General features: G+C 47.3%; 1 protein-coding gene across 2 annotated transcripts in view; it reads right to left on the bottom strand.

Annotated features, from left to right (window-relative positions):
* Positions 1-13,114, bottom strand: part of SYT11 (synaptotagmin 11) — a 27,459-nt gene that overhangs the window by 8,389 nt on the left and 5,956 nt on the right. For both annotated transcript variants that reach the window (XM_017862119.1, XM_017862120.1), the window contains exon 2: positions 8,801-9,627. In XM_017862119.1, the coding sequence (XP_017717608.1) occupies positions 8,801-9,627 (827 nt within the window). The remainder of the gene's footprint in view (positions 1-8,800; positions 9,628-13,114) is intronic.

Raw genomic sequence — 13,114 nt, 5'->3', positions numbered from 1 at the left:
GACTCCATCTCAAAAAAAAAAAAAAAGAAAAATTAGGCCGGAGCAGTGGCTCACGTCTATAATCCCAGCACTTTGGGAGGCCAAGGCGGGAGGATCACGAGGTCAGGAGATCAAGACCATCCTGGCTAATACGGTGAAACCCTGTCTCTGTTAAAAATACAAAAAAATTAGCCAGGCATGGTGGCAGGCGCCTGTAGTCCCAGCAACTTAGGAGGCCGAGGCAGGAGAATGGCGTGAACCCAGGAGGCGGAGCTTACAGTGAGCCGAGATCGCAGCCACTGAACTCCAGCCTGGGCGACAGAGGGAGACTCTGTCTCAAAAAAAAAAAAAAGAAAGAAAGAAATAGAAAAACTAGCCGGGTGTGGTGGCGCATGCCTGTAGTACCAGCTACACAGGAGGCTGAAGCAGGAGAATCGCTTGAACCAAGGAGGTGGAAGTTGAGGTGAGCCTTGATCATGCCACTGCACTCCAGCCTGGGCGACAGAGTGAGACTCCGTCTCAAAAAAACAGACTCCGTTGTTCTGTAGCAACCTGCTACAGAAGAAATGATTGGGACTGGAACTAGGGATATGGCAGACGAGATGGACATGGAGGTAAAATATGTCTCAGGAAGAATTGTCAGGGCTTTTTAGGCTTGGGCAGTTAATTGGCTGTGAAGCCTAGGGAACAGGGAGGAAAGGGTGGACTATTTCTTATGTTTTTAGCTTTAGAAAGTGGGGATGAGGCCAGGATAAAGAAAACAAAAGGAGGTGAGTTTTGAGGAATGTAGAACACAGTAAGTTAAATTCGGGACAAATCATCACCCCGCTATCACCTTATTCCTTGTATTCTTCAAAGACCCAAAGAAATGTCATCTACTCCAGGAAGTCTTAAATTAAGCAAAAATAGACTATGCTCATCACCAGCCTTATATACACCACACACTCATAAAAACGACTTATTAGGCACTTACTTATTAAGTGCCAAGCACTCTCTGCTAGAAGCTAGGGCTGAAAAGATGGATACTGAGGAATCCTACCCTTAAGAAGCTCCCAACCTAGTTCACTATCTACTCAGGTATGTCTGGTGCAGGAAAGAACAGCAGCAGCAAATATGCCAATTAACTCATCAATAAAAAACAAGAGCCGGGCGCAGTGGCTCACACCTGTAATCCCAGCACTTTGGGAGGCCGAGGCGGGTGGATCACCTGAGGTTGGGAGTTCGAGACCAGCCTGACCAACATGGAGAAACCCCATCTCTACTAAAATACAAAATTAGCTGGGTCTGGTGGCACATGTCTATAATCCCAGCTACTAGGGAGGCTGAGGCAGGAGAATTGCTTGAACCTGGGAGGCGGAGGTTGCGGTGAGCCGAGATCATGCCACTGCACTCCAGCCTGGACAACAACAGTGCAACTCTGCCTGAAAAAAAAAAAAAAAAAACCCCAAAACAACAACAAAAAAAAACAAGAAATAAGCCTAATCGTTTGTGCTTTGATTCTAGGCCTTAAGTCATCTCAAGGAATGAAACTGTGACATTTCACATGACTTTAAAAATTTCTTCAGTCTATGTTTCATCCTAGGAGCATGTGGAAATGTCTCTCATAAGGCATAAAAAATAACTAGGCCGGGTATCGTGGCTCACACCTGTAATGCTAACACTTTGGAGGCCGAGGAGGGCGGGTCACTTGAGGTCAGGAGTTCAAAATCAGCCTGGCCAACATAGTGAAACCCTGTCTCTACTAAAAATACAAAAGATTAGTGGGGCATGATGGTGCACACCTGTAATCCCAGCTACTCAGGAGGCTGAGGCAGGAGAATTGCTTGAACCCGGGATGTGGAGGTTGCAGTGAGCTGAAATTGTGCCACTGCACTCCAGCAGTGCACAATTGAAATTGGGTGAAAGAGCGAGACTCTGTGTCTAAAAAACAAAATCTAACCAAGGTTTAAACCCACCCCTTAGCTTTTGAAATTGAAATACAAAAGGGAATCAACTTTAAAAATATTTGCATGGTTTTTCTCTGCTGGAGAGAAGCCCCACATTTTGTCCTTACCCATAACGTATGTATTGTCAGTTCTTTTCTTTTCTTTTTTTTTTGAGATGAAGTCTTGCTCTGTTGTCCAGGCTGGAGTGCAGTGGTGCGAAGGCTCACTGCAACCTCTACCTCCTGAGTTCAAGCAATTCTCCTGCCTCAGCCTCCCGAGTAGCTGGGACTACAGGCGTGTGTCACCATGCCCGGGTAATTTTTGTAGTTTTAGTAAAGACGGGGTTTCACTATGTTGGTCAGGCTGGTCTCGAACTCCTGACCTCGTGATCCATCCGCCTCAGCCTCCCAAAGTGCTGGGATTACAGGCGTGAGCCACCATTTCTGGCCTATTGTCAACTCTTAATTGTGTCCATAGGAAGTACACTCAGCCAATTTTATTTTATTTTTATTTTTGAACTAGGGTCTCACTCTGTTGCCCAGCTGGAGTGTAGTGGTGTGATCTTGACTCACTGTAGCCTTGACCTCCAGGGCTCAAGTGATCCTCCCACCTCAGCCTCCTGAGTAGCTGGGGCTACAGGCATGTGCTAACATGCTTAGCTAATTTTTGTGTTTTTGGTAAAGATGGATGGGGTTTTGCTATGTTGCCCAGGCTGGTCTCAAACTCCTGGGCTCAAGTGATCTGCCCGTCTCAGCCTCCCAAAGTGCTGGGAATACAGGTGTGAGCCACCATTCTTGGTCCCTCAGCCAGTGTGTTTTTTTGTTTGTTTGTTTGTTTTTCCCCTCGAGACAGAGTCTTGCTCTGTCACTCAGGCTGGAGTGCAGTGGCACGATCTCAGCTCACGGTAACCCCCACCTCCTGGCTTCAAGTGACTCTGGTGGCTCAGCCTCCTGAGTAGCTGGGATTACCGGCGTGAACCACCACGTCCTGGGTTTCCGCCATGTTGGCCAGGCTGGTCTTGATCTCCTGAGTGGAAGCAATCCGCCCACCTCGGCCTCCTAAAGTGCTCCTAGGTGTGAGCCACCATGCCCAGCCCTCGGCCAGTTTTGAATTACAGTCTGGTTGCCCTTGCCAACCAGTATACTTCTGGGCCGTTTCATTTTGCTAGAAGTCAGAATGTAATCAGTGAATATAAACTCACTTTTACTATTAGCCACATCAAATGAAAAGTAATCCCTTATGGAAAAGAAAATTGAATGGATTCCAAAACATTCAGAACTGAGCTACCCAATACGATAGCCACTAGCTACATGTGCCTGTTTAAATTTTAATTTAAATCAAATCAAATTAAAATTATAGTTCCTCAGTTACACTAGCCACATTTCAAGTGCTCAACAGCGACATGTAGCTAGTAGCTACCACACTGCATGGTGCAAATATAGAACATTTCTATCATCATTAGATAGCACTAATCTAAAAAGGACTTTTGCATGGTTTTGGCTACTGCTCCCCTCTGTTTCCATGAATAATAATAAAATGTTAGCTAGGTTTGATATCGATTTCTGGGGCCATCCTTCAACACTGAGTAAATACTAAATATGCAGTCTTTAACTATGATTCTAACTTTTTACACGGAGGAAGGATAGGTGAGGGGAAAAGCAACATTTGATTTTTTTTGAGACGGAGTCTTGCTCTGTTGCCAGGCTAGAGTGCAGTGGTGTGATCTCGGCTCACTGCAACCTCTGCCTCCCAGGTTCAAGCAATTATCCTGCCTCAGCCTCCCGAGTAGCTGGGACTACAGGCACGTGTCATCATGCCCAGCTAATTTTTGTATTTTTAGTAGAGACGGGGTTTCGCCATGTTGTCCAGGATAGTCTCGATCTCTTGACCTTGTGATCTGCCTGCCTCAACCTCCCAAAGTGCTGGGATTACAGACATGAGACACCGCGCCCAGACAAAATTTGATTTTAAAAGCAGAGTTTTATTTGCAAGAATAACATGAATGACAAGATTATAGCTTAGGTTTCCTGATTACTTATTTAAAATTCTGTATCCTAAATCATATATTCTAGCAAAATCTTCGTAATCAAAATCCCCATACCTCTTTCCTAGTGTTTTTGGAAAGTAGACAACTTCTGGTTACCATTTTCATCTTTTTCTCCCTTAAAAATCACTCCTCAGGCAACTGTCCTCCATCTGATCCCTCCTTCATCTTGGGCCATCTCACACTGGCAGCGTGCCCATCCCCACTCAGCACCGCTTTGCGATACCCAAGTCTGTAGCCACAACACCACCTGAATGCCACTCCATCCTGCATTGAAGGCAGTTTAATGTCGTTCCCTCAGGCCCCCTCCTTTTCTCTTTCTACCCAATTGCCATTCCAAGTAGTTATGTCAATAGCTCTTTCTTTTGAAAGAGCCATTGAAGGCTGGGAGCAAGCTCTGTTTCCCAGCCCCTTGGCCTAGTGAGGTAAAGGCCCTGTTGGGGGGCAGGCAAGCAGAAGGACAAGGGGGAGAAAGGATTTTCTCATGCCTGACAGAGCTGCGGTGCTCGGCTGTCTGAGAGCAATCTCCCTCCTTGCTCCTTCAGTGGAACAGAGGAACAGGAATAGGGGTCCTAAAGAATACACTCAGAAGAAATAATACTTAGGCAAGGAATAGTCTGTTTTCCTGTAATTAGCAGAACCTCTTTCAGAGTGATGTTCTGGCCAAGGAGCCCTTGTATTAGGTGGACCAGCATAACCTCAATAAACCCTTCTTGGGGCCAGATGTCCTGAGGGCCACCTCTACCCTAAATCACAACCATAGAAAAACAAAACCTTAACATTCAACCCCATCCCCCTTTTCCTCCCTGCAATACACATACATGATTTGTTGCCCAGTCTGGAGTGCAGTTTGTGGTAACAGCTCACTGCAACCTCAAACTCCTGGGCTCAAGCAATCTTCCCACCTTGGCCTTCCAAAGTGCTAGTATTACAGGTGGGAGCCTCTGTGCCTGGCCATATTTTCTTTTCCTTTTCTTTTTTACTTAAATTTTATTTTGAGACAAGGTATCATTCTGTCATCCAGACTAGAGTGCAGTAGCTTTTTCCTGGTCTGTGTAAGCCAGACCAGGAAAAAGCCTATTACAGCCAGTGTGGCATGGTCCAGGGCAGCTCTAGCTCATGTTCACCTAGGGGAGATCCTACTTTGCTGCAGTAGGGAGGATTTGGGATAGACATTTGCAGCCTGCACTGCTAGGGAACCTAGTGGATGAGTGACTAGGGAGATGGCAGCCATGGCTCAGATGGAACATAGTCCTGCCTATGGGCACTGGTTGGGAAAATGGGTTTAGGAAGCCTGGGAGGCTGGAAAGCTCTGGGGTGGGGCTGCACAGGCTCTGGGTGTCCTATCTCGGGCCTCCTCCAGGGCGTGTGTTGCTCAGGATCCTAGCCCTGGCTTATCCCTCCTCAAGGGAGTTAATAAAGTGGAAAGAAATGTGGCTCTTGCCAAGAGCCCCTGGCAGTTTAGCAAATGCCATTGTCTGTGCTGTGTCCAGTGCCCTTGATTTGAGACTGTTTTGTTCCCAGCCCAAATCAGTCCCTTTCATTGCCAATCTCTTCCCAGCTGCAGCTTGGCACAGAGCCATATTCCACTCCCAGCCTTGGGCTGCAAGTGTATAGCTGTCTGGAGGAGTCCAGCTGGTTGGTGGCTTTACCAAGGTTGGAGTCACATGGAAGGGTATACTGGAAAGGCTCCTCCTTTAAGGAGAGGTAGACAAGGGAAGGAGTGGAGGATGGGAGCCGCTGTGAAGGGAATAAGGAAACAGCGGAATGGGTGGGCAGAGCCCTGAGGAAAAAAGATGGGAGGAGAGGGAAGGGGAGAGAAGGAGATGAAACAGGCCCCTGCATCTGTTTCTGTTCACACCTTCTGATTCCAACCTCAGAGGATGCGAAAACCCCTGCAGTGCTGGACTCTGGGATGTCTCATTGTATCCTGGCATTGAGAACCACAAGATGTGGCAGTGTCTTGTTTATGCTCTGACCAAATGTGTCTAATATTCTTCAAGATTCTTGGACTTTCCTGGCCCCTGTGACAAGGATCTGAGTGTGCCAGGTGGCAGTAGCAGTTCCTTCAGGAAATGAAAGGCAGGACTGGGCTGGCTGCAGGGGGACAGGTGCCTACTACAGAACAGAGAAGACAAGAACACACACACACAGAGCGTGCTCCCCACTGTCGCCGACCCAGACTTGACACAGTACCTTTCTTCAGCAGGCAAACCTTCTTCCTGGGTGCTCACTGCTCACTCTGCGCCTGCTAACTTAGGAGCCTCTTCTATCCAATCCTGAGCCTCCTGTCTCCCCACTGAGTCCAGTGAGGGCTTGCAGGTAAAAAAGGTATCAAGAAATAAGTATGATCTGTCCCCAGGCAGAGCTCTTTCTGGGAGATGTGCAGTTGTTTCTAGTGGCCTCGAAATTCTTTCCTAACCTCCTTCACAAATTCAGTCCTCCCTTGTCTTCCTCCACTTTGTCAAAACAAAATATAAATATTTACAAACCACATGCATCACCCAGGTATCAAACTTGACTAATAATAGAAATAACAAGAGTAGCAACGGTCACAATTTATTGAAGTCTCACTATGTCCTAGTGGCTACATAAAATCATCCATCCTACTCTAGTCCCCCATAAGAAACTGAAACCTCGGCCAGGCGCGGTGCCCTCAAGCCTGTCCCCAGCACTCTTGGAGGCCCGAGACGGGCCCCCGGATCACGAGGTCAGGGAGATCGAGACAATCTGGCTAACACGGTGAACCCCGTCTCTAACTAAAAAATAACAAACGGCCGGGCCGAAGTGGGCGGGCGGCCTGTAGTCCAGCTACTCGGGAGGCGAGGCAGGAAGAATGGTGTGAACCCGGGAGGCGGAGGCTTAGCAGTGAGCTGAGACCGGCCACTGCACCCCCCAGCCTGGGCCACAGAGCGAGACTTCCGCCAAAAAAAAAAAAAAAAAAAGAAACTGAAACTTCGGCCGCGCGCGGCTGGCCCTCCCACACCTGTAACCCAGCCACTTTGCGAGGCCCACGCGGCGGCCCCGGATCACAAGGCAGGAGGATTGAGACCACCCCTGGCTAACACCGGTGAAACCCCCGTCTCACTAAAGTACAAAAACATTAGCTGGGCATGGTGGTAGGTGCCTGTAGTCCCAGCTACTCAGGAGGCTGAGGCAGGAGAATGGCGTGAACCCGGGAGGTGGAGCTTGTAGTGAGCTGAGATCACACGACTGCACTCCAGCCTGGGCAACAGAGCGAGACTCTGCAAAAAAGGAAAGAGAAAGAAAGAAAGAAAGAAAGAAAGAAAGAAAGAAAGAAAGAAAGAAAGAAAGAAAGAAGGAAGGAAGGAAGGAAGGAAGGAAGGAAGGAAGGAAGAGAAGCAGCTTGCCCAAGGTCATTTAGCTGGTGGAATTTGGATTTAAACTCAGGTCTGATTTCAAAGTCCTTGCTGTTTTAACCACTTACGTTATACCCTGAAAAAGACATGAAACTCTAAGTTTAAAATTTCAACAACTTCTTTCATAGCACCTACCATACTCACTATAGAGAAACTGCAAAAAATATTTGTCTTTCTCCTCCAATAAAATGAAACCTCTTCAAGAGCAATCATATGCCAGGCATATTATCTCATTTGATTCTCATAACCCTGTAAGGAAGGCAATATTATAAGCTCCATTTTACAGATGAGAAAATAGAGGCTTAGAGGAGTCAAGTAACTCACCTGTGTCACACAGCTGGCAAGTGGTGAGTTGGAGACTAAAGTCGTGCAGTCCAATTCTGGAGCCCAAGTGTTTAACTGCAGCATTTCACTGCCTCCCCAGTTGTGGAAGAAATAAACGAACTAATGGGGTTGGATGGGGCTACATTTACTGTGCTCCTGAAATGACAACTCAAGAGCCAATGTCCGTCCAGTGGGAAGAGGGGGAGAGAAAACAGGATGGAGGGCCCTCGTCCCTCTTCTAATACAAAGAGGGAGGACAGGAGAAATGGAGAGAGGGGAAGTGTCTATGGCAGAGGTTTGGGCCTAGAAGGGTAAAGCAATTCATTGAATTGCATTGTAAAATGGTCATAAGGAGACATATGCATGACGGCTGGGCGTGGTGGCTCACGCCTGTAATCCCAGTACTTTGGGAGGCCAAGGCAGGTGGATCACCTGAGGATAGAAGTTCAAGACCAGCTGGGCCAACATGGTGAAACCCCGTTTCTACTAAAAATACAAAAAATTAGCCAGGTGTGGTGATGGGCGCTTGTAATCCCAGCTACTCGGGAGGCTGAGGTAGGAGGATCGCTTGAACCCGGGAGGTGGGGGTTGCAATGAGCCAAGATCGCACCATTGCACTCCAGCCTGGGGGACGAGAGTGAAACTCTGTCTCCAAAAAAAAAAAAAGACATGTACATGGTATCATTTACACCCCTAGGTTAGGTTGGGAAAGGGAAGCTGAAGGAAAAATTACTGAACTATTGTCCTAGCTTCTCAGCTGTGAAAAATAAATTCACTGGAGGAAGATCACATCATTTTGGAGAGAAAATTAGCCCCCATATTCCTGATATGATGGAGGATCTACAACTGGTAGGCCAGCCTGTTCCAAGTAAGCTGAGCAGCATCAGAATGCCAACCACTAAGTGAAATGGTGGAAGCTATCTGACCTTCTCTCCTCAGGAAGTTGCTGCTTAGAGGAGACCTAATCTGCCAGGTCCTCTGTCTTACTCTGACCACTGCTTATTCTTGACAGCCAAGAGCTTCCTCTCTATAGCCCTTCTTTGCCACCCATCCCACTCCCCTCCCACTCCCCTCCCACTTCCATTTATCCACTGAGATATTTTCTCCCCCAACCTACCATTGCTCCCCAACACACACTTCCTACTCACCTGGATGTTCCTTTTGATGATGTCCCTGGTCAGTTGTACCTTGCCTGTGCTGGGGTCCACCCCTGCCAGTGGCACCATGACCTCGCCGATGACATCATCCCGAGAGAAGCGGTCAAAGCTGAGGACGAGGAAGTGCAGCACCAGGTCTTGCAGCTGGCTGTAGGGGATGCCATAGAAGGTGAAGGTCTCGTCAAACACAGGGTCCAGGGTCTTCCGCAGCACTCTGGTCTTCACCCGATGCCGCTTGTCAGGAAGGATGGTCATTTTGATGTAGGGGTCAGATCCCTGGGTCTGGTCATCCATCACTGGCAGCCCATGGGCCTCCTGGATTGTCACCACCAGGGCTTTTTTCGGGAAGTTATAGTCCACTGAGAAGGTGAGGGATCCTAGCATGACATCCTCCTCCGGAGATGATGGAGAGGTGGTTTTGCTCTCCCCGGGGGTCAGGCTTGTAATAGGGCTCCTTAGTTCTTCCCCATAGTCCATTTTGATGGGTAATTGGTCTATACAAGATCCAGAGCTAGGCCCCCTGGGACTTTTGTCTTGGCTTAGCAGGCCAGCCTCTGCTGCGTCCACCAACAGGTTCCTATGTCCACCTTCCCTCCCAGGACCATCTTTGTCTCTCCGCACTTTGATGATTTTCTTCTTGTTGCTGAGGGTCTCTGGGTATATGCTGATGCCTTTGAGCATGTGAATAAACTTGTATGGTGGGTTCTTGTGCTTCTTCTCTGCCTGCTGGTGGCAGCATGACCAGACAAAGACGGTCACCGAGACACACACCACCAGCACAGAGGCCCCAATGAGGCCGGCCACCACCGGTGACACATCTGAAGGCAGAGACCAGAGCTGCATCAGGGCGGGTGGACTTTAACTCCTGTCTAGATCTCCCCTGCTCATTGCTGCTGCTGGAGCCAAGCTAATCTGCAGTCTAGCCTCTAAAGCAAAATGTGCTCATCTGGGCTTCAGAGTCTTTCCCTTCTATTAGAGGCACCTTCTCCCAACCTCTCCAACCACTCCATGGCTTTTCCTCCTGGCCAAACCTAGATGAAAGGTTTATCTTCTCTAGAAAGCCTTCTCTGAAGCACCCCACTTGACTTTCTGTTCTTTTCTAGACCTTCTCTCAGCATTTATAGACTTGGTTTGCTCATATTGATTTGTGCTTCACATAAAGCTGCTCTGTATGTGTTCCAAGGTCACCTTTTTCATGGGCACCTGTTCACTTCAACTGTTACAGAAGATTTTTGGTTTCAGGAGGATATTCCATAGCATCCAGAACAGAGCCTGCATTGACTGACTCACTGTCAGGGTAGGGTGGAAGGGTGTGGAGCTGAGTTTAGATGGTCTTGGTAGGGTGCTCAGGGTGTTAAAAATGGATGGGTGGGCCGGGCACGGTGGCTCAGGCCTGTAATCCAGCACTTTGGGAGGCCAAGGCGGGTGGATCACGAGGTCAGGAGATTGAGACCATCCTGGCTAATACGGTGAAACCCGTCTCTACTAAATATACAAAAAATTAGCCGGGCGTGGTGGCAGGTGCCTCTAGTCCCAGCTACTCAGGAGGCTGAAGCAGGAGAATGGCATGAACCCAGAGGGTGGAGCTTGCAGTGAGCTGAGATTGGCCACTGCACTCCAGCCTGGGCAACAGAGTGAGACTCTGTCTCAAAAAAAAAAAAAAAAAAAAGGATGGGTGCCAAAAGGAAGAACTCTGGGTTTATGTACTTTCAAAATATGTTCCAAAATTTTAGCTCCCATGTATATAAAATACAGGGCTGGGTGCAGTGGCTCACACCTATAATCCTGGCACTTTGGGAGGCTGAGGCAGGTGGACCATCTGAAGTCACGAGTTCAAGACCAGCCTGACCAACATGGTGAAACCCCGTCTCTACTAAAAACATAAAAAATTATCCAGGCGTGATGGCATGTGCCTGTAATCCCAGCTACTTGGGAGACTGATGCAGGAGAATCGCTTGAACCTGGAGGCAGAGGTTGCAGTGAGTTGAGACCGTACCATGCACTCCAGCCTGGGCGATGGAAAAAAAAAAGTATTCCTCCAGGATGAATACATCCATTGTAGGCAAAAAATAGGTGTATATATAGGTGTGTGTGTGTGTGTGTGTGTGTATATACATGCATGTATTTATGTATACATATATTATTCTAAATAGGAAGAAATAGGGACTTTCTCTTTTCATTATTATTACCTTAATAAATCATTCGCTGGAAGACATAGGGGTTTTCTTCCCTATTAGTGGAAAATGTCAGACTTTGCTCAAATGTCACCTTCTTAGGCCTTTCCTGACTCCCCTATTTAAAAGTGCAATCTTCTCCATCCTTGCCACCCACCCTTCCTAGCCTTAATTTTTTCAACATGCCTTGTCATTATCTCTCTCAGATACACATACCCCTACACATGTAAGAAAAAAATATAAAATACATACACAAATATGTAAGAATAAACACCCACACGCACATTATTTTACAGTTCATTATTTATCTTCACTAGAATGTAAGTCTCATGAGGACAAAAATTTATGTCTGTTTTGTTCATTGCTGTACCCTCAGCGCTTAAAACACGTAGCAGGCACTTAATATACATTTGTTGGATGAACAAATAACTAAAGAGAAATAGGCTGGGTGTGGCAGCTCACGCCTGCTATCCCAGCACTTTGGGAATCCGAGGCAGGCAGATTACCTGAGGTCAGGAGTTCAAAACCAGCCTGGCCAACATGGCGAAACCCTGTCTCTGCTAAAAAAAAAAAATACAAAAATTAGCCAGGTGTGGTGACACACACCTGTAATCCCAACTACTCAGGAGGCTGAGGCAGGAGAATCACTTGAACCCGGGAGGTGGAGGTTGTAGTGAGCAGAGATAGTGCCACTGCACTCCAGCCTGGGTGAAAGACTGAGACTCCATCTCAAAAAAAAAGAGAGAGAAAGAGAAATAGATTGTTTTTTGTTTCCCTTACCCTAATCTTATCTTTTCCCACACAAATTGGACCCTCAAGTTTTTTCGCTCCCTCAGGTTCATTGAGGCTAATTTGGGTTTAGGCCTTAAAGGTCCAGATAAGGTCTATAGTTTTCCACTTTACTTTTTAGGGGACCATTTGGAAGGGAGGGAGAACTAAGGAAATAAATGCAGCCTGGGCAACATGGCAAAACCCCATCTCTACCAAAAAAATTACAAAAATTAGCAGGGCATGGTGGCACATGCCTGTAGCCCCAGCTATTTGGGAGGCCAAGATGGGAGGATCACTTGAGCGGGAGGTGGAGGTTGCAGTGAGTTGAGATCATGCCACTGCACTCCAACCTGGGCAACAGAGTGAGGGAAAAAAAAAAAAAGAAATAGACATAATTCCAGCATTTTCCAGATTCTTTTTGGAACATTCTTTTTTTTTTTTTTTGGAGATGGAGTTTCGCTCTTGTTGCCCAGGCTGAAGTGCAATGGTGCGATCACAGCTCACCACAACCTCCGCCTTTCAGGTTCAAGCGATTCTCCTGCCTCAGCCTCTCGAAGAGCTGGGATTACAGGCATGCACCACCATGCCCAGCTAATTTTTGTATTTTTAGTAGAGACAGGGTTTCTCCATATTGGTCAGGCTGGTCTCAAACTCCCAACCTCAAGTGATGCAATCACTTCAGCATCCCAAAGTGCTGGGATTACAGGCGTGAGCCGCTGCATCCTGCCTGAAACATTCTTGTATCAGGCATCTGTGCAGCTCACTGCTTCACTTATTGTGAGCCTCAAACCTCACTGGATAAGAGAAGTATTTCCTGTCTGCCCCAAGTAAGATAATGTTCCCATCATCCTCCCTTATTTTTCTTCATAGAGCTTATTATCCTGTCATATATTTATTATCTGTCTTCGATCACTAGACAAGCTTAATAAAACAGCAACTCTGTTTTGTTCACTGCTATAGTCCCAGGTCCTAGAACTATGCGGTACATAGTGATTGTTCAGTAAACAAAAGAGTCAGTGAATTCAAAACAGCCTCCGAAGATTAGAAAGAGAGGATTGAGGCCGGGTGTGGTGGCTCACGCCTGTAATCCCAGCACTTTGGGAGGCCGAAATAGGCAGATCATCTGAGGTCAGGAGTTTGAGACCAGCCTGGCCAACATGGTGAAACCCTGTCTCTACTAAAAATTTAAAAAGTAGCCGGGCATGGTGGCAGGTGTCCGTAATCCCAGCTACTCAGGAGGCTGAGGCAGAGAACTACTTAAACCCAGGAGGCGGAGGCTGCAAGTGAGCTGAGATTGTGCTACTGCACTCCATTCTGGGTGACAAAGCGAGACTCCATCTTTTTTTTTTTTTTTTTTTTT

This window comes from Rhinopithecus bieti, unplaced genomic scaffold (genome assembly GCF_001698545.2).
Source record: "Rhinopithecus bieti isolate Rb0 unplaced genomic scaffold, ASM169854v2 scaffold_64010, whole genome shotgun sequence".
Classification (NCBI taxonomy): Eukaryota; Metazoa; Chordata; class Mammalia; order Primates; family Cercopithecidae; genus Rhinopithecus; species Rhinopithecus bieti.
The sequence above is the reverse complement of the archived record's forward strand: the minus strand, read 5'-3'. Positions and strand labels throughout refer to the sequence as shown.